Source organism: Lontra canadensis, unplaced genomic scaffold (assembly GCF_010015895.1).
Source record: "Lontra canadensis isolate GAN:19392208 unplaced genomic scaffold, GSC_riverotter_1.0 scaffold43, whole genome shotgun sequence".
Taxonomy (NCBI): Eukaryota; Metazoa; Chordata; class Mammalia; order Carnivora; family Mustelidae; genus Lontra; species Lontra canadensis.
The window spans coordinates 3,429,087-3,455,320 of NW_022631037.1; the positions used below are offsets into that span (position 1 = coordinate 3,429,087).

Genomic DNA, 26,234 nt, shown 5'->3' on the forward strand with positions numbered 1-26,234 from the left:
CATATATGTATATATACATATATATATGTATATATACACACCACATCTTCTTTATCTAGTCATCTGTCAATGGACATCTGGGCTCTTTCCATCATTTGGCTATTGTGGACATTGCTGCTGTAAACATTGGGGTGCAGATGCCCTTCGGATCCCTACATTTGTATCTTTGGGGTAAATACCCAGTAGTGCAATTACTGGGTCATAGGGTAGTTCTATTTTCAACTTTTTGAGAAACCTCCATACTGTTTTCCAGAGTGGCTGCACTAGCTTGCATTCTCACCAACAGTGTAGGAGGGTTCCCCTTCCTCCACATCCTTGCCATCATTTGTCATTTCCGGACTTGTTTATTTTAGCCATTCTGACTGGTATGAGGTGGTATCTCATTGTAGTTTTTGATTTGTATTTCCCTGATGCCAAGTGATGTTGAGCCTTTTTTCATGTGTCTGGATGTCTTCTTTGCAGAAATGTCTGTTCATATCTTCTGCCCATTTCTTGATTGGATTATTTGTTCCTTGGGTGTTAAGTTTGATAAGTTCTTTGTAGATTTTGGATACTAGCCCTTTATCTGATATGTCATTCGCAAACATCTCCTCCCGTTCTGTCAGTTGTCTTTTGGTTTTGTTGACTGTTGCCTTTGCTGTGCAAAAGCTTTTGATCTTGAGGAAGTCCCAGTAGTTCATTTTTGCCCTTGCTTTCCTTGCCTTTGGCAATGTGTCTAGGAAGGAGTTGCTGTGGCTGAGGTCGAAGAGGCTGCTGCCTGTGTTCTCCTCAAGGATTTTATGATTTCTTGTCTCATATTGAGGTCTTTCATCCATTTTGAGTCTATTTTTGTGCATAGTGCAAGGAAATGGTCCAGTTTCGTTTTTCTGCATGTGGCTGTCCAATTTTCCCAACACCATTTGTTGAAGAAACTTTCTTCCAATGAACATTCTTTCCTGCTTTGTTGAAGATGAGTTGACCATAAGATTGAGGGTCCATTTCTGGGCTCTCTACTCTGTTCTATTGATCTATGTGACTGTTGTTGTACTGTCTTGATGATTACAGCTTTGTAATAGAGCTTGAAGTCTGGAATTCTCTCTTCTGCCTCATTTATCCTAGCAGTTAGACCCTCCATTTTTTACTGTACCTCATGAATAGCCTTTTTGATTTTGACTTGGTTAGATTTTATTTCTCCAGAAAAGGATTCTCCAGGGTCTTCTATGCTTTTTTCAAGCCCAGCTGGTATCTTTATAATCTTTATTCTGAACTGTAGTTTTGACATCTTGCTAATGTCCCTATTGATTAGGTCCCTAGCAGTCAGTACTGCCTCTTGTTCTATTTTTGAGGTGAGTTTTTCCATTTTGTCATTTTGTGGAGAGAAGAATAGATGAACAAGAACACAAAATGCCAAAAGAGTAACAATAACCCCAGAGAAATATACACTAAACAAATCAGAAGAGACCTGAAACCAGGTGGAAAAGGAAAAAAGGGGAGATAAAAAATGAAGAATGTGATCAGGCTGGTGAAAAGCACAGAGCCACCGCTAGATTTTGGGTATATTTTGTCTGTTAGAAGAAACTGCCTCCCAAAATTTTAAAAAAAGAGAAACTTACATATATGCAAAAATAGGTTAAATACAATGAAGGTATGGAATATGAGTGTAAAAATGAAAATTTAAAAAAAAGATTTTAAAAAAGGAATTGGTAAGTTGGTTGAAGAAAGAAGAAAAAAAAGAGAGAAAGAGAGAATGTGATCAGGCAGATGAATAGAACAGAGCCGTACACTAGATTTTGGGTGTAGTTTGGTCTGTTAGGAGAGCTGTATCCCAAAATTTTAAAGAAAGAAAAAAATACATATATATAAAATAAGGTTAAGTACAATGAAGGGATAAAATATGACTGTAAGAATAAAAATTTAAAAAGATTTTAAAAAAAGAACTGATAAGAAGTTGGTTGAAAAAGGAAAGAAGAATAATTCAAAGAAAAGAAAAGAAAAAAATAAAGAAAATTTTAAAAGTTTAAGTTGAGGGACGCCTGGGTGGCTCAGTTGGTTAAGCAGCTGCCTTCGGCTCAGGTCATGATCCCAGAGTCCTGGGATCGAGTCCCGCATCGGGCTCCTTGCTCAGCGGGGAGCCTGCTTCTCCCTCTGACTCTGCCTGCCACTCTGTCTGCCTGTGCTCGCTCTCACTCTCGCGCTCTCTCTCTCTGACAAATAAATAAATAAAATCTTTAAAAAAATAAAAATTTTAAGTTGAAAGACTGAAGAATCATGGGGGAAAAAGCCATGAATTCTATGTGCTGTATTCCCCTAGCGCTGAAGTTGCGCAGTTCTCATTGACTAGTGACCTTGGTGTTGGCTGGACGTTCTTGTTGATCTTCTGGAGCAGGGGCCTATTGCAGTGATTCTCAGGTGTCTTTGCCTGAGGCAGAATTGCATTACCCTTGCCAGGATTCAGGCTGAGTAATCTGCTCAGGTTTGCTCTCAGCAGCTCTTGTTCCCTGAAAGCTTTCCGTCCAGCTTTGGAGGCTGAGAATGAAAATGGTGGCCTTCCAATCTTTGGCCCCAGAGAAGCCGAGAGTTGGGGCCCCACTCCTCAGTGTGCCCTCAGAGAAAAGCAGTCAATCCCTCCTGTCTCCCTGGTCTTTGGCCATACACCGTGCTCACCCAGCCTGTGACCGAGCATTTCTGTCTCTGGCGCATGGTCCCATTTAGAGTCTCCAAACCTATCAGATTCCTACAGTGCGCTCCTGTGCCATTCCTCCCAGTGGAGGAAGTGGGGGGTCTCCCCGATCTGCCACTTGTGGCATCCCTGCTCGAAGGGCAGTGGCCTGTGCTGCGGATCACAGTTTATGGCAACCCCAAGCTAAGAGACCCCTCCTCGGCTCCGTCTTTGCAGCCAGTTTCCCCACTTGGATACTTGGGAGTTCTGCCATACTCAGGTACCCCCCAATCTTTCTGCGACCCTGAGGGTCCTGAGACCACACTGTCCTAGTGAGGGTTCCACCCCCTACTTAGCCACCAGAGAAACATCCCTCGTGGCTCAGATTTCTAAAAGTTCCAATTTTGTGCTCTGCTGCTCTATCACTTGCCAGTGGCCAGCTGACAAAGACCCTCCACCCCAGTCTATCTTCCCATATATCACCTCAGATTCACTTCTCTGCACATCCCACCTTGCAGAAAATGATTGCTTTTCTGTTCATAGAGTTGCTGCTATTTTCTTTGTTCTCCAATTGAATTCGTAGGTGTTGAGAATAGTTTGTTAGCAATCTAGCTGAATTCCTAGGACTTAGCAAAATTTAAGTCTCCTACTCCTCTGTTATCTTGGACTCCCTTTCAAATTTTTATTTATAATAATTATAGTTAGTGTTTCCTAAGCAGCTACCATATACCAGTACTTGGTTTTCTCAAATTTAATTTATGTAACAGCCCTCCGAGGTGTATACTGTTCTCTCCATTTTGCAAATAAGGAAAGCAAAGTTAATTTTTTCTAAAGGCTAAACTTTTCTAAGTTAGTAAGTGGATGTATTGATCAGGATAGGCTAGATTATGCTATATAACAAACAACCCCAGATTTGAGTGCCTCAAAACAGCAAAAATTTATTTTTTGCTCATGCTCCATGTCCATCATGGATTGACTAGAAGTGTTCTGTGCTACATTACCTTCTATCCAAAAGCCAGGCTGAGGAAGACTCCATCTTTGTATTTTCTTGATTGCTCAGGTAGGAAAAAAGGGAACATGACCTTAAGGTTTCTGTCCAAAAGTGATTCCAGTCACTTTCACTTATATTTCACTGTTTACAACAAGTCATGTGGCCTTTTATAAAAGGAGGGCAAGAAGTGCTGTCCACCTGTATGCTTAGAAGAGAAACAAATACTCCAGTGAATAGAATTAATAAAGTCACAACTCAGTCCAAAATCTGTGCTCTTTCCTTTGTACCATTGGTTTCATAGGATTATTGCAAAGATTAAAAATATGAAAACATACAGAACAATTTAGCAATACACAGTTGTAGTTTGTACTCAACAGATAGTGAAATGGAATCTTAGACGTGGTTAAAGTAGAAACAAGTTTGTCTTCAGTATTCTTTTCTGGTCATTTTTTGGCATAAGTCTCTCTTGGCCTTGCCTGATGATCCATGCAGGAGGCTGTCTCACAGTTGGTAAGGCCCCACAGCTGTGCCCTTTGCTCCAGCCTCCATGCCCAGCAGATTTCCTGTGCTCTCTAGATTTCCTCAGGAACTTACTGTCATATAGCATCATTGGCTGGTTTCAGATGGGCTGATGCTTAGAGGGTATTTATTCAATCTCTGGGGAGGAAACTGAGGCCCAGAGCAAGGCCCAGACATGCCTGAGAACGTATGGCTACTCAGTAGCAGACCCAGGACTAGAACCTACTTTTTATTTCTGAGTTTAGTGCCCTTCCTGCTGCTTCTCACAGGGCTGATAAACTGGTCCCCTTGTACCAGGTTGGAGCATTCTGCTGACAGGGAATTCATATAAATTTTCTCACTTTCTCTCTTACAGTTCTGAAGGTGAACAAGAGGAGACATTAAAGGAATCACCAGAGGAGCTGAAAGAGAAAGACATGTAGGGCCACCAAAGGGTTGCCTAAGGATGCTGTGTAAAGTCTTGGTTTTAGGGGAATAGTATTTCCTTATTTGTAAGAGAATACTTTCTTCCCATTTTTACATATACATTTAATGTGAGCGTGTTTCTTTCTCAAAAAGCTGTTATGAGGATGTGATCTAAATCAATAGCATCTTATAATCAAGGAAATACATGATAATGATGATGTTAATAAGTTTACATTTGAGGTAGATGAAATCTGTTTTCCACATAAATAAATTTTCATCTGTGGAAATAGTTTCCTTTTAGGGGCTGAGATATCTTTAAAGTTATTATCTCTTTTTAGGATATTCCCTAATATTCTCTTTCAGATACATAAGATATTCTAAGATAGTCTAATTCTGGCCTACTGCCAAATAAAGATTATTGTCAAGAGCATCCTTAAAAAGTACCCCTTGGGAATATATTGTTTGATTTTTCTAAACATCTCCTAATTACTTTGTGCTTTTAATTTCTTAGATCCCTGACAGACATTCAAGACCTCTCCAGTATCTCCTACGAACAAGGTGGTTCTTTTAAGGAAGTCTCATGTAGAACACCCAGAATAAACCACGCACCTACAAGTGTCAGCACTCCGCTCAGCCCAGGTAACCAATGCAGGGAGGAGAAGTGTTTGGGAGAAGAACGGTTCCTGCCCCACTGGCTTTGGGAAGCCAGGCTATGAGAACAGACTGGCAGCTGTTTCCCCACAGTGCAGAGGTGTCTTTAGTTCTAGAGCTGGTGGGGATAATCCCATGGGGGCCCACGTAGGTGTTGGTGGTGATGGTTATTGAGCAGCTATAGGGAGTTTTTTTTTTTACTTAGGCGGTAGAGACACGCAAATGCAAACTGTACTTTGTATTCTAGCACTACTAAATTTAGTGCAAATACATTGGCTTCTCTCGTGTTTGTAACTCAAAACCTATTGTACTTAAATGTACATAGTTTTTTTTTTTTAAGATTTTATTTATTTATTTGACAGAGAGAGATCACAAGTAGACAAAGAGGCAGGCGGAGAGGGAGAGAGGGAAGCAGGCTCCCTGCTGAGCAAAGAGCCCGATGCGGGACTCGATCCCAGGACCCTGAGATCATGACCTGAGCCGAAGGCAGCGGCTTAACCCACTGAGCCACCCAGGCGCCCTAAATGTACATAGTTTTGAGTCCTGCAATCTCAACAGCCAGCATCAAATAGCCTTTCTGTGGTGTCCTTAGTCCCAGTATATTTGTGGTTCAAATAATCTCCCTTTATTTTGATGGCCAAGTTTAGAAACTGTCTTTTTTTTTTTTTTTTACTTTGAGGAGTTATGTCTCATATCAGCAGTTATTTTAGTTATTAACAATTCAGAGAATCCCTGGAATAGATATAGAGTTTTATGTTTTTGTTTTTAAATAATGTAAAGGACCTGGACAATAATTGCCCTCTTTTCTACAACAGGGTCAAGTTCTTCAGCTGCCAGCCGGTATAAAGACTGCCTTGAAAGTATCACATTTCAGATTAAAACAGGGTCTACCTCGTGCTGGAACAGTCAGGAATCTATTCAAACTTCATCTGATACATTTTCAACAGTTCGAGAGAAAGCAAAGAGCCTAGATTCCTTTCTTACTTCCTCTGAAACTGTCCCTTCAAGATTGACTGATCTTGTAAGTATACTGACTCCACTTTCCATACTCATGGAGTCAGCCCAATGGCTTTAGGGATCCAAAGTACTAAGATTTCTCCAAATCCATTTTACAAAGAAAGCAAGAAATAAGCTGGATCTTCTCTAGACCTCCTTGGGGTGTCTCTCTGAGTCTGTATTATAGGATATATCTTGGGTTTTTATGTACCCCCCCGTCCCCGCACCAGAAATAATGTTTGGCAATTTCTTTCTTTCTTCCTTCCTTCCTTTTTTTTTTTTTTGAAGATTTTATTTACTTATTTTAGAGAGAGTGAGAGAGCAAGCACATAAGCAGGGAGAGTAGCAGGCAGAGGGAGATGTAGTCTCCCTGCTGAGCAGGGAGCCTGACGCAGGGCTCAGTCCCAGGACCCTGGGTTCACAATATGAGTTGAAGACAGATGCTTAACTGACTGAGCCACCCAGGTGCCCTGGCAATTTCTTTAAAGAGCCAAACTGCCACAGTTTATGATGCTACTACCTTCACCTGCAGTGTACTTTCTGTCTACACATTTCCTACTCACTTGAGGCTTGAGTTCTCCCTTTGATGCCTCCTCTGCTTGGTTCCCTGAGAGTTTTGACTGATCACCTTCTCTGAGCTCCTGGACCAATAGTCTGCAATAAAAACACATATTTGTGTGCTACCTTCTCTCCTCCTCCTCCTCCTCCCCTGCTATCCTTTTCTTTTTCCCTTCTCTCTCCCTCATATTTCATATGTATAATCTCTTCAAGAAGACTACAAATTCCTTACTTGGTACTGTTCATTAAAAATCTGTTGACCATTCTATAGGCAGATCGATGTCTTGCTTTGGCCCTCAATTAAAAATCATCTGTTGGGCGCCTGGGTGGCTCAGTGGGTTAAGCCTCTGCCTTCGGCTCAGGGCAAGAGCTCAGGGTCCTGTAATCGAGTCCTTTTTCGGCCTCTTTGCTCAGCAGGGAGCCTGCTTCCCCCCAACCCCGCTCCCCTGCCTGCCTCTCTGCCTATTTGTGATTTCTCTCTGCCAAATAAATAAATAAAATCTTTTTTAAAAATAAAAAATAAATAAAAATCAACTGTCATCTTTTTTTTAAATTTTTTAATTTTTTTATTTGACAGAGAGATCACAAGTAGGCAGAGAGGCAGGTGGGGGGGGGAGCGGGCTCCCTGCTGAATAGAGAGCCCGATGTGGGGCTCGATCCCAGGACTCTGAGATCATGACCTGAGCAGTGGCTTAACCCACTGAGCCACCTAGGTGCCCCAACTGTCATCTTCTTTGGGCATTTGACTCACAAAAGGTCCACTCTGAAGTAGGGTGATAAAGAACTTTATGCTTCATTCAGCCATCTGTTAATTGGGCAGGTTCTAAGTGCCGGATAGCTTGCCAGGTCCTCTTCTAGGCATCCGAATATAAATAAGATAGACATAGTCTCTGCTCTGGAGGAGCTCCACATCTAGTGAGAAAGGCTGGTGTGATCCAACACAAAGGCAGGTACTGGGCACTGGGGAGGCAAAGAGGGGTGAGAAGGGATTGCAGAGGAGGGGCCTTTAGAATGAATTTGACTCAATCAACAAAACAAATGACTTCTTCCATCAGTGAAACACAGGCTTAATCTTGGAAGTGATTGAACTTCATGGTTCTTTTGAGCTCAATACATGTGTCAATTACCATGTTTATGTCTTACTTATAGAAGAGATTGTCTGCATTTACTGGGGCAGGTTCCTCCAATATTGCTAAGTCATCTGACATATCGTCCCATGCCACCCAGAGAAGGAGCCTGCCGAAAGGTAACCTGTGTTTATAATATCAAAATAGGACCCCCCAAAAAAAAAAATCCAATTTAAGGGAACCTTAGTCTCATCTTTGATGCTATATTAGATTCAAATAGAAATGCTATTTTCCCTCTGATTATAAAACATATTCATTAAACTTAGAGAATTAAAAAGAGCTATAAAAAAACCTACTATTCTACCACCAGTTTTTTAACTTCTTGTATTATTTTGGTATGTATCTTTTTTTTTTTTTTTGATATGTATCTTTTTCATCTTTTTTTTTTTTTTAATAAACTCTCTGCCCAACGTGGGGCTCAAACTCAAGACCCCAAATGAAGGGTTGCATGCTGTACTGACTGAGCCAGCCAGGCATCCCTCTAATTTCATATTTCTAGAAATATACAAAAATGTATATATTTTTAGCATAGTTGAGATCATAATTGTGTGTCAGCTCTGGGCTTTTTTTTTTCTTTGATGCTGTGTTTTGAGGATTTCCCCTTAATCAGTGGAAGTTCCAATAGTCCGTTCTATATATGTTGCTTAGACAAGCCCTTATGTTGAAGATTTATATTGTTTTCTTTTTTTTTTTTTTAAAGATTTTATTTATTTATTTGACAGAAATCACAAGTAGGCAGAGAGACAGGCAGACAGGGGGCGGGGGGAGCACACTCCCTGCTGAGCTGAGAGCCAGATCGGGGCTCAATCCCAGGATTCTGGAATCATGACCTGAGCCGAAGGCAGAGGCTTAACCCACTGAGCCACCCAGGCACCCCTATATTGTTTTCTAATTTTTGCTTTTTGTACAAAAATCTTTGTCTGTACCTCTGATACCTTTCTCAGGATAGATTCCTAGGAGATAGTTTTCAAATCAAAAGATATGAGAATATTAACAGCCCTTGAGGTGTGTTGCCTTTGCTATACTAATTTTAATGTCTTATGTTTTGGCACAGTTCTTGGATTTTGTGAATTATGCTGAGGGTTTTTGGTTAGTGTTACAACTGAGCAGTTAGGGAAAGGCCCAAAGAATGGTTGCTTTGTATCCCTTGGCCTGATAATCTATAAAGACCTCCCACTTTATGTTTTGTTCATTTTGAGTGGTCCAGAGCGCCTCTATCCCTCTGGGAGCCCCCAGCCACTTAGTAAGGATTTGTACCTCATGTACCCCAATATCCTTGGGGAGGAAAGGACACGGATCAGGCAGTACTGGGGTGGGTATGGGGCAAAGTAGGAAAGGGTTTGAAGTAAAAGGGGGAGTAAACCCATTCACATGTTAGGAGGTCTCAGGTAGGACTGCTAATGTGAAAGAAAGGCTGTGTCCCTGCCTTGGTTTGTTTTACTGTTGAGAGGTCCTAAGTCCATGTGGAAGCTGTGAAAATCCAGTTCAGGGCCAGGAAGGTATTAAGTCATTTTCCCCTTTATCTTTTTTAAGCACTAGTAGAAGCCATTTCACAGCGTCCCATTGATGAGCTACCACCACCATCTCAGGAGCTGCTTGACGAAATTGGTAAGGGATGTTCAATACTGAATGTGCTCCGTGGCCTTGTTTGTTATGGTCCCTGACCACAGTGTGGTTCTTTGTCTCATGTGTAAGCACTGGTACAAAAGCCTCTCAGAAGGTCTCATAGAATGTACAATTCAGGAAGGAGCGGTTTTCCAATGAAATGGGCCTTGCACTACTACTGAAACCTGTCCAGGATAATTAGCCTGTGTCTATTGTCATTTTGTTACTTAAAGGACCTATGGTAATGATTCTAAGAGAAATAACAATATTTGAGTGTTTATTATGATGAAATTCTTTTATTAAAGGAATTTTTCACTTCCTTTTTGAACCAAACCAATGATAATTTGGAGGCGTGATGTCTGGCTACTGAGGCCAAGACATCCTGTACTTTTCAGTTTTGCCATCAGCGGGAGGTACTAAAGGTATCAGGATCATGGATGAGTTACCTTCCTAGTGGCACAAGAACTAGGGTGGAACCAGTCAGAGCTGCCAGAACCTTCCTTAGTTTCTTTTTCTGTACTCACGGGCCCTTCTTACCTCATCGCACCTCTCCTCCAATTCCACAGGATCACAGGGTTGTTGGGTTAAGCTCTGAGGGCGCCCACCCCTACACCCTTTCCTTCTATAGAGATCACAGGAGTCACTGCAAAATCCTTCTCTCTAGTTGCTTTTCTTAGTATAGCAATAGAACTGCTGCTTGTAAGAGTAGAGGTCACCTACACATGTCCAGCTTAGGTAAATTCTCAGTGTCATTTGTTCTTGGTCATGACTTAACGTCAGGATTTGTAGGATCCTTTGCGGTTTGACCTTAGTGATACTTTCCCTCTGGATCCTGCTGTCTTCTCTCTTAGTCACCATATGGACTCCCCCATTTCAGCAGCTGTTAACAGGCTTCCTCCTGGGCTATAGCCTCATGGCACAGCTGTACCACAGTATACGCTGCAGAAACCCTCCCTCATTTTACATATGGGAATTATCTGGACCTGGTTTCTAGGTGATGTCTGTACTTTGACATGAGTCAGCAATTTCCCAGAAAGACAAAAGCGCAAGGGCACCTGAGTAGTGTCTCCTAATAATGGACACTCCCATGCAATTACTGTATATTATTCTGTTGTTCTACCTCAAGAGAGCTTTGGGGAGTGCCCTGGTGCTGACACCTGTTCTTTTGGAGGACCCACATCCAAAGCTCTAGTCTTCTGACAAGGGCCTAAAGGGGAGGATCCTCTTGAACCCTAGGGTAAAGATGATCCTTTAAGATCAACAAGGGACTACTTTTAACAAGGATAAAAATGGATTTCTAAATTTCAGATTATTTGAAATAATCAAATGGGGCCCCTTGATGCCCAGGAGCGGCAGGAAGGGCCTACTTCCTGACCTGCAGTAAGAGAGAGCCCTGTGCCTGCACACAATAGGGCTGCATCAGGGAACTATGGTCCCTGTGTGTGCTGCCTCCAATCTATCTTCCTGCTTTGCTCTGGGAGCACTTGAAGCAAACTGTAAAGCTAGCAAATGCAAAGCAGTATGTGGGGTCTAGCAGACACTTGTCTTGGTCTTGCGGTCAATTCTTTAGGAACTAGAAATTATGGATATTCTTTGCCTTCTGTCTCTTCATAAACTTAGTAAAAATATGAAATATAGGGTACAGAGGTGGGGAAAATTGGAAGTTGCTTTGATGTTGTTCCACACTATTTGAGAGAGAATAAAACACAGATTAGGAGCATAGATCTTAGAGCTGGACCATCAAGGTTTAAATCCCAGCTCTCCATCTTACTCTCTATGTGATACCAGGCAAGGTCCTCAACCTTTCTTTACTTTCATTTCCTCATCTGCTAAACAGAATTGGCAATCACATGATCAGTCTTGTAGGGTTGTTGTGAAGATTGCAAACATTAATCTTGAATGAATGTGTGTAAATTAAAAACAGTACCTGCTACGTAGGGCTCTGCAAATGTGACCTATCATCGTTAACATTTTTGTTTTTATTTTTACTCTTGGAATTGAACAGCATAGACCAGTGGTTCTCAAATTTTACCAGCTGTCAGAGTAACCTGGAGGGCTTGTAAAATATGATTGCTTGGCCCCACCCCCAGAGTTTCTGACTCGGTAGGTCTGGAATGAGGCCCGAGAATTTGCACATCTAAGTCAGAGTATGCTGAGTATAACTGAGTGAGCATACTGAGGCTGATCCGAGGGCTGCTCTTTGAGAACCACTGCCCTAGAGAATGGTGTGATATATAAAGGAAGAAGTAAGTTGCCTTCTGCTTTTGTATAATTGTGACAGAGCACTTGAAGAAGCAGCAGGCCTCATCCACAGTGTTGGGGGAGAACACAGCAAGTCATCTAGGCATCACTGCAAAAGGTAAGCCAACTACCCAGGTCCTTTTCATCAGGGCCTTGCTGCGACACTGTCTTTGGCAGCACATTGGTACATCTGGGGTCCTGGGGACCTTGAAGTCAGGGACACTTCCACCTCAGTTGCCACTTTTGTACTGCAGATGATTTCATGCCTCAGTCATCCTCATCTGTAAAATGTGGATGATAATTCTTACATCCTGAGGTATGCACAGTGCCTGCTACATTGTAAGATAGTGAACAAACCTTCCCTTCATAGGACTGCTGGCAGGATGAAATGAGATAACATTATGAAATGCTTGGCATAGATTAAAGGGTACTACACTTCCCCACCCAAATTCCTTCCTTGGGGCTTCAACCTAGAAACATCTAACAAGTAAGATCAGGGTAGTCCCCCAATGTAAATCTGGGCAATTTGTTTCCAGGGTCTCCTGCCTCTTTTTCTATGTGCCCTTTCTTTCTTCTGCTTCCTCTGTCTCTCTTGAGTCTTGGCACAGGTGAGGTTTCCTGTTGCTTCACCTGGCACCAGAGAGCTCCCAAGACCCCAGAAGCAGCTGCTGTGAATGCAGGCACCCTGTGGACTGCCACCTGGTCTCTGGCTCTCCTGGGAAGAAGTCATGCAATGCATATTTCAGGGAACACTGATTATCCTTAATTTTTTGCACTCCATTTTAAGGCAAACTTTCTCAATTGTTTTTTGATGTTGTTCTAATAAAGTCTTTCAACTGTTTTTAGATCAAAGGCACTTAGAAGAACAAGAAACTAACTGTGAAAAAGAAGATAGCAGTATGCTTTGGACCAAAGAAACTCAGGATCTAGAAGAGGACACAGAGAGGTAACAGAAAAAGCTGGATTTCTGAAAGGATTTAGTATATCATATCAGTTTGCATTAATTTGTCTTCTGATACTGACAAATAAGACGGGAAGAAAAGGTCTTTCTTCATATTGTCCTAATAGCCCCTATTCCTGAAAGTTTTTTGTTTTTAATTACCACTGTGATAAGATAAACGTTAACAGTTCAGTAGTGTTAAGTTTATTCACATTGTTGTGCAAATAGTCTCTTGAACTTATTCTTCTTACAAAACTGAAACTCTGTACTCATTAAAAACCAACTGCCCATTCCCCCTTTCCCCAATTCCTAGCAACCGCCGTTCTATTTTCTGCTTCTATGAGTTTGACTCCTCTTGATACCTCATAAAGTGAAGTCATTCATTATTTATCTTTCGTAACTGGTTTATTTCACCTAGCATAATATCCTCAGGGTTCATCCATGCAACATGGTCAGAATTTCCTCTTTCTTCTTCTTCTTCTTCTTCTTCTTCTTCTTCTTCTTCTTCTTCTTTTAACTATTTTATTTATTTGAGAGAGAGAGAGCGCGCCACACAAGCAAGGGGAAGCAGCAGCAGCAGAGGGAGGGGGAGATCAGGTTCCCTGCTGAGCAGGGAGCCTGATGTGGGGCCCAATCCCAGGGCCCAGGATCATGACCTGAGCTGAAGGCAGACACTTAACCAACTGAACCACCCAGGTGCCCCAGAATTTCCTTCTTTTTTAAGGCTGAATTCCTCTGTGTGTGTGTGTGTGTGTGTGTGTGTGCGTGTGTATGTTACATTTTGTTAATCCATTCATTTATTCGTAGATACTGGGTTACTTCTACCTTTTGCCTACTGTGAATAATGCTTCTATGAACATGGGTGTACAAATATCTCTTCTGGATATCCTGCTTTCAATTATTTTGGATATGTACCCTGAAGTGGTATTGCTGGATCACATGGTAAATCTATTTTTAATTTTTTGAGGAAATACCATACTGTTTTCCACAGCAGCTGCACCATTTTACATTCTTACCAACAGTGCACAAGAGCTCCAGTTTCTTCACATCCTTGCCAATACTTGTTATTTTCTTTTTTTTTTTTTGATAGTAGCCTCTCTAATGGAATGAGTATGAGGTGATATCTCGTTGTGGTTTTGATTTGTATTTCCCCAGTGATGAGTGATGTCGAGCAACTTTTCATATGGTCCATGGCCATTTGTAGATTTTCTCTGGAGAAATAACTATTCAAGTCCTTTGCCCATTTTTTAATAGGATTTTTTTCTTGTCAAGTTGCTTTTTTTCTGTTTTTGTTTGTTTTTACTTCATTTTGTGAGGTGAACATAGGTTTCAGCTTTTTTCAAAAATGTTTCAATTAAAGGCCTCGGAAGAGAATTTTTAGATCTTTGTAGCCAAATAAGAGAAAAATGGGGGCAATCATCCAGATAGTTGGGTCTAAAAACACAAGGTTGCCTCAAAAAACCCCATTCCATTCCTGATTCAGGGCTCTCCTTTGACCCATGCTATAAGGTAAACCACTTCAGTTCACCTCTCATGCCTTCTGACTTCTCTTGCCTTGTTCCGTGATTCAGGAATAGGACTGGTGTGAGGTGAGTGAGACACACTCCTTGGGCACAAAGTTGAAGGAGAAGACACCAAAAAATGCAGGGGTTGGGGGCACCTCAGTGGCTTACTTGGTTAAGTGTCTGCCTTCAGCTCAGGTCATGATCCCAAGGGTCCTGGGAACGAGCCCCACATCAGGCTCCCAGCTCAGCGAGAGCCTGCTTCTCCCTCTCCCTCTACCTGCTGTTCTTCCTTCTTGTGCTCTCTATCTCTCTGTCAAATAAATAAATAAAGTCTTTATTTTAAAAAACACAGGAGTCAAGATAAATTATTTTAATGCGGTATTTTTAAAAATGAAAATTGATGCCAAAAAATCCACGATGAGCAGAATGTCTAAAATTTGAAGAAAAAGAGGATCTGTTTTTTTTTTTTGCTTGTTTGTTTGTTTGTTTGTTTTTAAAGATTTTATTTATTTATTTGACAGACAGAGATCCCAAGTAGGCAGAGAGGCAGGCAGAGAGAGAGAGGAGGAAGCAGGCTCTCCGCTGAGCAGGGAGCCCGATGCGGGTCTCCATCCCAGGACCCTGAGATCATGACCTGAGCCGAAGGCAGAGGCTTAACCCACTGAGCCACCCAGGTGCCCCGAAAAAGAGGATCTGAATCTATCCTTGTACCATTCCCCTTATCCTAATCCTGGTCCTGGGAATCCTTAGGGTAGCCTGCAGAATTCTTTCAGCTGCAGATGATAGAAAACCCCACCATTGTGCTTTGATGGGTTTGTCTCACACAAGAGGCAGTCCCACTGGTTGGCAGGGCATGCCTGATGTAGCAGCTTGGTGATGCGACCAGAGACTTAGGCTCTTTGATATTCTTGCTTTGCCACCATAGCATGTTGACCTTTATTTTCAGACTTGTCACCTCCTCGTTGCAAGATGGCTGCTGTCCACACACCAGGCAGAGATAAAAGGGTGGGGCAAAGGCATATTGTGACTCTGCCCCTTTTTATCTGGAGAGCAGAAACTTTCCCAGAAGCCCTCCCCAGCAGTGCCCACATATATCTCAGCGGCCAAATGTGATGCATGACCACCCTCAGTTGCAAAGGAGACTATAAATTGGGTTTTTAGCTTTTTAGCTGCTATAGAAGAGGAAGGCAAGGGAGAAGAGTGCTATGAATATCTTTTAGATAGTGAATCCAGTTTCCGTCACACTCTGCAAGGGCTAAATTATTCTGTGTGAGGAAGGAAAAGAAAGAGACTTGTAAGGGAAGTCTGGGATGTAGAGGAGGAGACTGGAGTCCTGGGACCTGCAAGGAAGGTCCTTCCTGGGGAGACAGAAAAAAAAAACAAAGAGGCAAAGGTGGGGGAAGATACATACTTCTTTAAAGTTTTAGTAATCTTTTTTATAGGGACGCCTGGGTGGCTCAGTCAATTAAGCATCTGCCTTAGTCTCTGGCCATGATCCCAGGGCCCTGGGATTAAGTCCTGCTGTTGGGCTCATTACTGAGTGGGAATCCTGCTTCTTCTGTCTGCTGCTCCCTTGCTTGTGCGCCCTCTTGCTCTCTCGCTCTCTCACTGATAAGTAAATAAAATCTTTAAAAAAATAATAATTTCAAAAAAGAAATCTTCTTTCTATAACATATGATATAAATCCCGTCCTTCCATCTCCCTAGAACACCTTCAGTAAAAATGTACATCATTATTCAAGCACGAGAAGACGATTAGCTCAAAAAGTCCAAATTAAATTTGGTTGTATAAAGTGCTTTGCTCGTGATCCAAAGTTAGCTGCTATTACTGTTTTCCGAAAGGGCTGGCTGTACTGGACACAGATAGAGGCCCACAGAGCAACTTTTCAGGCCTTCCGAAAACACTCTCTGCATCCTGTAGCCTCAGAGGTAGTTCTTCCTCCAAAGTAGTTGTAGGAGTGAGTGTACAGTTCTAACCTCAGGTGGAAATTGACTTAATGACCTAGAATTGAGACTGAGTCTAACATTGGACTTTGGGAGATAACTATTCTTAGGGGTGCTGAGGCTTTTGGTCAAGGGCCTAAAGAAGAGTTTGATCTGCATTTAAATCAGATCTAACTGAGCTCTGCTGCTCTAGATACAATCTCACCGAGCTCTCATTATCTCATGTGTACAGTGAAAGCACTGGTTTGAAGGGCCTTTCCCACTCTAAAACACTTTGCCTCCTTGTCATGGGACAAGAATTGTCTCAAATCTCTTCACTTGCCCTTGGACAGAGCTCACTCTTCTCTCGATGAGGACCTAGAAAGATGGCTACAGCCCCCCGAGGACAGCACGGAGCTACAAGATCTCCCTGAAGGCTCCACAAGGTTGTTGTTCTCCTATCAGAGGATCATTTTCTTCTTTTTCAGGAAGGAGGTCTAGATTTTAGGTTTTTAAAAAAAATACCTTGACTCCTTAAAGAATGAGTGTCTGGTGATGTCATTACATTGCTGCTGTTAAGCCAGCCTTGACTCCTGTCTGCCCCTCTTCCTCCAGCCACCTACAGTGCTCAAGATACTGATTCCCAGACTGATATCAGTATACAGAGAGGCCTCTAAGATGGCTGTACCTTGGCCCTGTCACCTTCAACATTTCATCAGTCATTTGAATTAAATCGGAAAAGGCATGCTTATCAAATTTTTAGATAACACAAATCTAAGAATGAATGCTAATGTGATAGGTGGTAGACTGTGGATTCAAAATAGTCTTGACAGGTGGAAATGTTAGATTTCTTTAAAGATGAAGGTTAGCATTGAACTGAGTAGAATGTGAGGGATCTGGCCAAATGGAGAATTTTTGACTGGAAGTTCCTCCTCACTGTAATTTCATTGGAGGGAGGAAGTTGTGACTTATTTTTATATGCTAAGCATTTAGCATGGGTTTCGAGATATGGTAAGAATTCAAGAAATTTTTCTTGAAGAGCCCATAAGTAGCGACTCCATGAGGTCTCAGTTTGATGCTAAAAAGGTCAGTGTAGCATTAATGCTGGACAGACAATTGTATTGTCCAGGCAAGGCGATGTCTCACACTAGAGAGAGAACTCCTGGGACACAGTGTGGGGTGTCTTTCTGGGTGCCATATTTTAAAAGAGATGTTGGCAAACAGGAGAGGGTGTCCCTAGAACAGTCAGACGTCTGGAAACCATGTCCTGTGAGAAGAGCTGAAGTCGCTGGAGAGGCTTAGCCTGAGAAGCACAGATGGGATAGAAGAATTGATAGCTGCCCTCAAACACCAGAGATACTATAAAGGGAAGAGAGTGTGCTTACTCTCTTCTGCCCCAAAGGACAGAGCTAGTGACTAGAAACTGCAGAGTTAGGTATTTTTTATTTAGCAAAGCATATGCTTTCTAAGAGCCATAGCTTTCTGATAGAGAAAACTACTGCCTCTACACTCTCTTGACTGGGAGCTCCTCCCACTCAAGCACAGGCTAGACAACACTGGGTCCAGACATTTGGCTGGAGGTAGAAGAGAGCCTGAAGGCTTCCTCCAATTCTAGAGCCTATGATTCTGTTAGTGATGAGAGATTAGGAGGGAAAAATCCTTTTTGCTCTAGCTGGCTTTATTTTCTCTCTCATTTTATATATTTTGTTTGGAATATTTAGCTAATGAGAACAGAAGAAAAATCCCTAAACAGTGTCAAGTTGGTTGAGCCAGCATCTTTTGAGCACGGACAGTGAGCCAGGTGCTGTGCTGAAGCAGAGGGATGGATGTCTCTGCCCTTCAGGAGCTTACTGTTGTGTGGGACAGATGCTTCTGCTTACTAGTTTGGCAAACATGGTCCTTAAAATCATCAGCTACTTTAATCGGATACTTCAGAGAGAGTTTCAGGAAATAAAGTGAGATAATAAAATAAATGGTGGTTATAAAAAGGACACCAATTAGAACATAAGTGAAATGCTTTGTGGGGGTTGGGTGGAGGTGAATAATATAGCCTAGAAGTTGAGAGCAGAGTCTGGGACGGACTGCTTGGGTTGGATCCCAGTTCCAGGACTTAGTGAGGCCTGTAACTTACTTCTCTGTGCCTCAGTTTCCCCATCACTTAATGGGAATGGGAATGGTGACTCCCTCATATAGAAGTAATAAGAATTAAATGTGTTAATGTACATTACCGCACACAAGCCAATGCCTGGCCACTAGTGCTATCTATTGTGATTTCTTTGGAACAGTCCTGTTCTCCTGGCCATTGTGCATATGGTTTGATGCTCGAAATCATTGTCATTGAAGGGAGGAAAATATTAAGGATCAAGAAGCTGGTGAAAAGAAGAGAAAAGGAGAAGAAAGGATCAAATCAGAGAGAAGGAAATCGGACAGCTTTTTAGGAACTTCTGAAGAAGGTATGAATGAATGATTGTTTAGCTTGGAGTCTTTGGACTGTGATGAACATCTTAGTTATTTAGAAATATTTCCCAGATGCTATACCTAATCCTTCTGTGTTTTTCTCCTGTAGTTCAGCCTACGTTTTCTGTTAATTGCCAGTCATATCTTCATCACAAAACCGTAACAACATCCAATTCTATTTCTAAGCAAGCCTTTGGCTAGTCTCCTCATCTTATCTTGCACACTCTCTGGAAAGATGTTTTGCTTCTAATTGTCTAGTGTCTTCAAAGGAGTTCTATATTTAGCTCACACAGAGGCTGTAGAATCTTATAAGAAATCATAAACTGTGGAAATTAAGTGGAGTCTACAAGTAATACGAGAGGTATAAATTAATCTTATTTCAAAACTATTTCGACAGAGCTTTAGGCATCATTCACAAATGACACCCCTCTATATTTAAGTTCCTCCTATTTAGAAAGTTAGAAATATTAACTCTTTCAGAATATCTGGTATCCCTTGCATCCCTTCCCTGGTTCATTCTCATTCTCCTCCTTTTTCTGTCCTGTTTTTGCTTTGTGGACTGTATCTCCTGGGCTTCCTGGCCAGCAGGCTTCCCATTGGTCAGTGCACCTTGTCTCTGCATAGAAGTGGTATCCCTCCAGAAGCACAGCTTCTGTAAGGCAGCCTGTCCTTCTCAGCTGCAGCTATCACTGGGTTCCAGTAACTGTTCTTTCCCACCTCCATCACAGTCCCTTTAGACTTAGGAGTGATAATGGCTTGCGTCTGCTGCTAGTCACCGGATGTCTTGCCATCCCTTGTTTGCTCCCTTAACTCTGACTATACCTGTGTAAGTAGTCACCTCATTAAAGGGCTTGGGGTGTACTGGATTTCCTCTGAGACCCTGACTGCCACAAGACCCAGTGCGTATGAGCATTTAGCTAGTGTTGAATTCACTGAGAACATAATGCAGGGGCTTTGCGAATTAGCATCATTAGTGTCCATGGCTGTGAAGGGGAGCTGTGGAATGTTAGGAGGGAAGACCCATTAACCGTGTTTTTAGAAAGATTCTCTCTCTGTAGAAGAAAACGACTGTTGTCCACGCTAAACTAGAGAGAGAACATTGTAATGTGACTTCTAAATACTGGCACACTTTGACCCAGACAGTAATCTGGTTGTGTTTTCTTCTTTCTATATTTCATCAAGAGGAACTAAAACCCTGTTTTTGGAAACGACTGGGTTGGTCTGAACCATCCAGGTAATGAGTTGGCATATGCTTATAAAGTTCACTGTCTGTAGAAATAGGAGCAGGCTTTAAACATTCACCAGCATCTGAATAAACATGAATGATCAGGTTACTGATAATTTTTAAAGATGATAATGAATTCAAAGTTGCTGGATTTTTTTATCTGTTAATGTTTATAGTTAATTAAAATATAAGGGGAAATTCATGCCAACTTTGGTAGAATAGTAGAGTCAGCACAAGAGCAGTTTTAGACAAAGAGGACAGAATGGTGCTATCAGTTGCTTTGCAGTCATTGTGCATTCCCATGATATGCTAGTTGATTATCTCCTTTGAATTTATAAAGATCCAAATCCCTTTCCCGTGTGTTCAGTTGAATAGAAAGAAACTGCTGTTTGTGTCTTTAAAAAACATGTATACCAACTCGAAACTCCTTTTTTTTTTGTTGTTGTTTTAAAAAAAATACACAGGATAATCGTGCTGGATCAGAGTGACTTGTCAGACTAATGGGATTTGGATCACAGGTGGACTCCTGGCCAGAGTTTGAGCATCCTGCTGGTGAGCTCCAGCCTCTCCTCATCTGCTTCAGTCACCATCAGGGCAGTGACCCCCTAGCTCACACTTTGTTCAGCCGCCGCAGTAGACGGAACCACTGGCCCTTAACTGTTTGTTTGCACATTTAACAATTTATTTTTAGTTCACATTTCTGAAAAGTGAAAGGCAGCTTTTATTGTAAAATTTTCTCATTGTTTCCAGAATGGCTTTTGGTTTCGTTGTTTAAGATTTTTGAAACTTTAACTCCTGTTATATAATAAAATGTTTACTGTTAATACCATTTAGGTTTTAGCTGTGTAAGAGAAATTTCTTTGTTTTAGTTATTGGGAGAGGAACTGCCACCCAAACAGTCTTCAATATCTGTTTTTGTTTTTTTTAGATTTATTTATTTATTTGACAGAGAGAAAAATCTCAAGTAGGCAGAGAGGTAGGCAGAGAGAGAGGGGGAAGCAGGCTCCCCGCTGAGCAGAGAGCCTGATGCGGGGCTCGATCCCAGGACCCTGAGATCGTGCCTTGAGCCGAAGGCAGAGGCTTAACCCACTCAGCCACCCAGGCGCCCCCAATATCTGTTATAAAGTTGGATGTATAAGCAGCTACTGCTACCACCTCTCATATAAACTGGCACCAGTCATCCGTATTTTAGACTAGAAATACTACCCTCCTCTTGGCTAGGATTGCCATATTCCCATTCCAGCTAGAATTGACTTACATGATGAAAGTACAGGTCAGAATAAAAGTCCAAGATATTTTGAACTCTTTAAGGTGAACAAACATCATTTCTGTATATTTCAGATTGTATACCTCACCTCATTAGTGCCTTAGAGGATGAAATTGTGGTAAGGTGAAGAGCACAACCTTTTTTCTAATTTAGCAGCGAGTGACTACTGGCCAGATGCATACACATGTGTAGCCTGGTTTTTAGAGGATCGATATACCTTCATCTACCTCAAGTTTAGAGCCTTTACATATGAATAAAAACCTTTTCTTAGAAGCTGTGTACTGTTGTACAGTACTAGCCAGCTAACATTTTATTCTTAGCAAATAAATAATAGGTCTTTTGTGTGTGAAAACGGAATTATTCCTGTTGAGGATGGTCATATTCATACAATTCTTACTAGCACCACAGAATTTTACCCTGCACAAATAAAATAAGAAGGTACAAATCTGTTTGACCACTTTGAATCAAGAGACAGATGCTTGTCATTATAACCAGAAGAAAATCAAAGCAAACTACTTTACAAATAATGCTATGTGTAAGAAACTTGGAGGATACAGGGACTTGTAATATATAATCCTTCCTCTCATAAACCTTTAATTGGTGAGACAAAACCAACATACATAAAAATATAAGGGCTGATAGCATGATAAATAGTGAGTTGTGATATTATAGCATTCTCTGTTAGTAGTCATTAAGGCTATGAATATTCTGTTAGTATTCATTAGGCTCACAGAGTCCCACGTAAACTCCCACTGATAGGATTTGTAATCTGTCTACAATGTCCGTAGACTCTTCTAGCTGGCCAGTGACTATGTTATACTGGCCAACATTAACAATAATAATGCTGGTAGATAATGTTTATTGGTTATGGAGCAACTGTTAGGTGCAGGATTCCATGACCTGTCTGAGATCATACTGGAGCAAATGTATTTGTATACTTATACATAGCAGCTTTCCCTGAGACTGTAGTTCAAGAGTGCCCTAAGCAAAGTGTAAGGATTGTGGAAGTGAACCAAGAGCTAACTTTAGATTAAGACTGATGGTGATATGTTCTTTATGAACCTAGTCCCCATCCTCACATCTGCTCTGTGGGTTTGGTGCTGAAATTTTGGAGTATACGGAGTCCTTCATTTTTCCTCACTACAAGGAAGCAGAGAATAAATATGTAAACAGTTCCAGACACATAAGAGATTGTTAAACTGTTGGCTCACTTTTTAAAAAAGATTTTATTTATTTATTTGAAAGAAAGAGTGAGTGAGAGAGAGAGAACACAAGCCAGGGGGAGAGGCAGAGGGAGAAGCAGACTCCCCCTAAGCAGGGAGCCCAATGCAGGGCTCAATCCCAGGACTCTGGGATCATGACCTGAGCCAAAGGCAGACATTTAACTGACTGAGCCACCTAGGTGCCCTGAGTTTTTGAATGTTATTGAAATTAAGCTGGCATAAATTCAAATTAGAGTGTTACAAATTCAGGATGCAAAATGTAATCCTCATAGTTACCAAAAAGAAAATAGCTATTAAATACACACAAAAGGAAATGAGAAAGGAATTTAAACATTTCATTAGAGAATATCAACTAAACACAAAAGGAGACAGTAATGCAGGAAATGTGGGACAAAAAAATTATAAAGGCATATAAAAAACAAATAGCATAATGACAGAAGTAAGGCCTTCTTCTCAGTAATTAGTTTAAGCATAAATGAATCAAACTCTACAAAAGACAAGATTGGTAGAATGGATAAAAATACATAATCTAAGTCAGTGCTGTCTATAAGAGATTCAGTTGAGATCCAAAGACACAAACAGATTGAAAGTGAAAGGATGGACGAAGATATTTCATACAACTACTAACCAAAAGAACAGGGGTGGCTATATTAATATTAGACAAAGTAGACTTTAAATCGAAAAAGGTTAAAAGAAACAAGGACATTATATATTAATAAAAGGTTCAATAGGGAAAGTATAACAATGTATGTACCTAATGAAAGCCACCAAAATATAGGAAGCAAAAATGGACAGAATTGAAGGGAGAAATAGACAATTCTGTAATAACAATTGGAGACTTCAAAAACCCACTCACAATAATGGATAGACCAACCAGACAGAAGATGGATAAGGAAATAGAGGAGTTAACATAACAAACCAACTAGATCTTATATTTACAGAACACACTACTTAGCAACAACAGAATATGTATTTTTCACAAGTACACCTGGATACTTTTTAGGGAAAACCTAAAAAATAGCCCACTTATGTCTCTTTAGATTTTAAAAGATAGATATCATACAGAGTAACTCCTCTGACCAGAATAGGATGAAGTTGGAAATTAATAACAAAAGGAAAACTGGAGAATTCATAAAATCATGGAAGTTAAATAACACACTTTTTTTAAAAAAAGATTTTTATTTATTTGAGAGAGAGTGAGTGAAGGGGAGGAGGAGTAGAGGGAGAGGGAAGCTGTCTCCATGCTGAGTACAGAACTCTTGAAATGGGGCTTGATTGCGCGACTCCAAGATCATGACCTGAGTGGAAATCAAGAGTCAGACACTTAACCAACTGAGCCACCTGGGCGCCCCCACACTTTTTTTTTTTTTTTTTAAAGAAAGATGATGTTGTGCTCCAGGGAGCTTAATTTTTAAAAAAGATTATTTATTTTAGAGGGAGAATGTGAGTGAGGGGAGGGGGAAAGAATCTTCAAGCAGAATCGCCGCTGAGTGTGTAGCCAGACACAGGGCTCAATCCCACGACCCTTGAGGTCATGACCTGAGCTGAAACCAAGAGTCAGATGCTTAACCAACTGAGCCACCCAGGTGCTCCTAAATAACACACTTTTAAAACATCCAAGTGATTAAAAAAATCATGAGGAAGTTAGAAAGTACTTAGAGATGAAGTCAAAAACACAACATACTAAAACTTAAGGATACAGCAAAAGCATGGAAATTTATAAATAAAAACATGAAAAAAGTAAGAAAGATTTCAAATCAACGACCTAACATTATACCTTAGCGAACTAGAAATAGAACACACTAAACCCAAAGCTAGCAGAAGAAAGGAAATAATAAAGATGAGAGCAGAGATAAATGAAATAGAGAAAAAAAATCAATGAAACCAAAAGTTGATTCTTCAGAAAGACCAACAAAATTGAAAATACTATAGCTAGATGGACTAGAAAAGAAGGGAAGACTCTAAATTACTAATTTAGTAAATATTAATTACTAAAATCAGAAAATGAAGTGGGGTGGAACAGTTGATTACGTGCCAAATTCTTGAGATTTTTTTCAGCTCAGGTCATGATCTCAGGGTCGTGAGATTGAGCCCCACTCTGAGCTCCACTTAGTGCAGAGTCTGCTTGAGATTCTCCCTCTCCCACTGGCCCTCCCTACTGTAAGCTCTCTCTCTCAAATCTTTAAAAAAAAATTTCAAGTGGGGACATTACTACTGATTCTACAGAAATAAAAAGGATTATAAGGGAGTACTATAAACAATTTTATGCCAGGAAATTGGATAACTTGGATGAAATGAACAAATTCTTAGAAACACAATATCTGTAAGACTTAATCATGAAGAAAGAGAAAAGCCAAATAGACCTATAACTAATAAAGAGATTGAATCAATAATCAAAAATCTCCCAAGAAAGAAGAGCCCCAGACCTGATGGTTCCACTGGTGAATTCTACCAAACATCTCAAGAGGAACCAATACAAATCCTTCTGAAAATTTTCCAAAAAATTGAAGAAACACTTTCTAATTCATTCTGAGGTCAGCATTACTCTTGATGCCAAAGCCAGATAAAGGCACAAAACTACAGATTATCTCATAGGAACACTGGTGAAAAAGTCCTCAACAAAAGACTAGCAAACAGTTCAGCAGCATATTGAAAAGATTATACACCATAACCAAGTGGGATTTATTCCTGGAACTCGAGGATGGCTGAAAGCATGAAAATCATATGTACAGTTACAATATGCCACAATTTAATATGTGATATACCACCTCAATAGAATGAAGAGGAAAGAAAGCATCATTTTAATTTGATGAGAAAAAGCATCTGACAAAATCAATACCCTTTTGTGACAAAAACACTCAACAAACTAAGAATAAAAGGAAACAACCTCAATATGATTAAAGCCACATATGAAAAATCCATGGTGAATATCATACTCAATGGTATTGAAAGACTGAAAGCTTTTCTTCCAAGATCAGAGACTAGAGAGGATGCTTGCTTTCACCACTTCTTTTTGAATAGTATTGGAAGTTCTAGCCAGAGTATTTGGCAAGAAAAATAAATTAAAGTTATCTTAATTAGAAAGGAAAAAATAAAGACCGTATCTGTTTGCAGATGATATGAACTTATGTAGAAAACCCTAAAGATTTCACCAAAAAATTGTTAGAACTAGTAAATGAATTCAGCAAAGTGGCAGGATACAAAGGCAATACAGAAGATTCCATTGCATTTCCATACATGAATAAGGGAAAATCTGAAAGGGAAATTACAAAAACAATTCCATTTACAGAGGCATCAAAAACAATAACATAGGGGCACCTGGGTGGCTCAGTGGGTTAGGCCTCTGCCTTGAGCTGGGGTCATGATCTCAGGGTCCTGGGATCGAGTTCCGCGTCAGGCTCTCTGCTCAGCAGGGAGCCTGCTACCCTCTCTCTCTGCCTGCCTCTCTGCCTACTTGTGATCTCTATCTGTTAAATAAATAAATAAATATTTAAAAAATAATAATAAAATACTTAGGAATTAACCAAGGAGGTGAAACACTTGTGCCATGAAAACCACAAAACATTGCTGAGAGAAATTAAGACATAAATGGAAACACATCACATGTTCATGTAACAGAAGATGTTACATTGTTAACATGTTAATAATATAAGCCTAAAGCAATCTATAGATCCAATGCAATCTCTTATCAAAACCCCAATGACTTTTTAAAATTAAGACTTTATTTATTTATTAAGAGAGAGCATAAGCAGGGGAAGCAGCAGGCAGAGCAAGAAGCAGCCTCCCTGCTGAGCAAGGAGCCCAAAGCAGGACTCAATTCCAGGACCCTGGGATTGTTACAGGATTTTTTTCTCTGTAGGTGCCTACGGTTCTTGGTCACACCACTTTGAAGAATGAAGAGGAAGACCAGATAGAGTGGTGGGTAGCAAAGCAAGGTTTATCAAGCAATAGCAAAGTGATAGTG

At 40.7% G+C, this 26,234-nt stretch overlaps 1 protein-coding gene across 2 annotated transcripts in view; it reads left to right on the top strand.

The window, feature by feature from the left end:
* Window positions 1-20,438, top strand: part of TEX14 (testis expressed 14, intercellular bridge forming factor) — a 95,673-nt gene extending 75,235 nt beyond the window's left edge. The window contains exons 23-33 of one of the 2 annotated variants that reach the window (XM_032871933.1): window positions 4,504-4,566; window positions 5,065-5,192; window positions 6,020-6,225; window positions 7,908-8,004; window positions 9,419-9,493; window positions 11,772-11,849; window positions 12,578-12,677; window positions 16,452-16,544; window positions 18,442-18,551; window positions 19,738-19,789; window positions 20,245-20,438. In XM_032871933.1, coding sequence (XP_032727824.1) covers window positions 4,504-4,566; window positions 5,065-5,192; window positions 6,020-6,225; window positions 7,908-8,004; window positions 9,419-9,493; window positions 11,772-11,849; window positions 12,578-12,677; window positions 16,452-16,544; window positions 18,442-18,551; window positions 19,738-19,789; window positions 20,245-20,281 — 1,039 coding nt within the window. In that variant the 3' untranslated portion in view covers window positions 20,282-20,438. The remainder of the gene's footprint in view (window positions 1-4,503; window positions 4,567-5,064; window positions 5,193-6,019; window positions 6,226-7,907; window positions 8,005-9,418; window positions 9,494-11,771; window positions 11,850-12,577; window positions 12,678-16,451; window positions 16,545-18,441; window positions 18,552-19,737; window positions 19,790-20,244) is intronic. The other variant, XM_032871934.1, reaches the window with a different exon arrangement.
* Window positions 20,439-26,234: the final 5,796 nt, after the last annotated feature.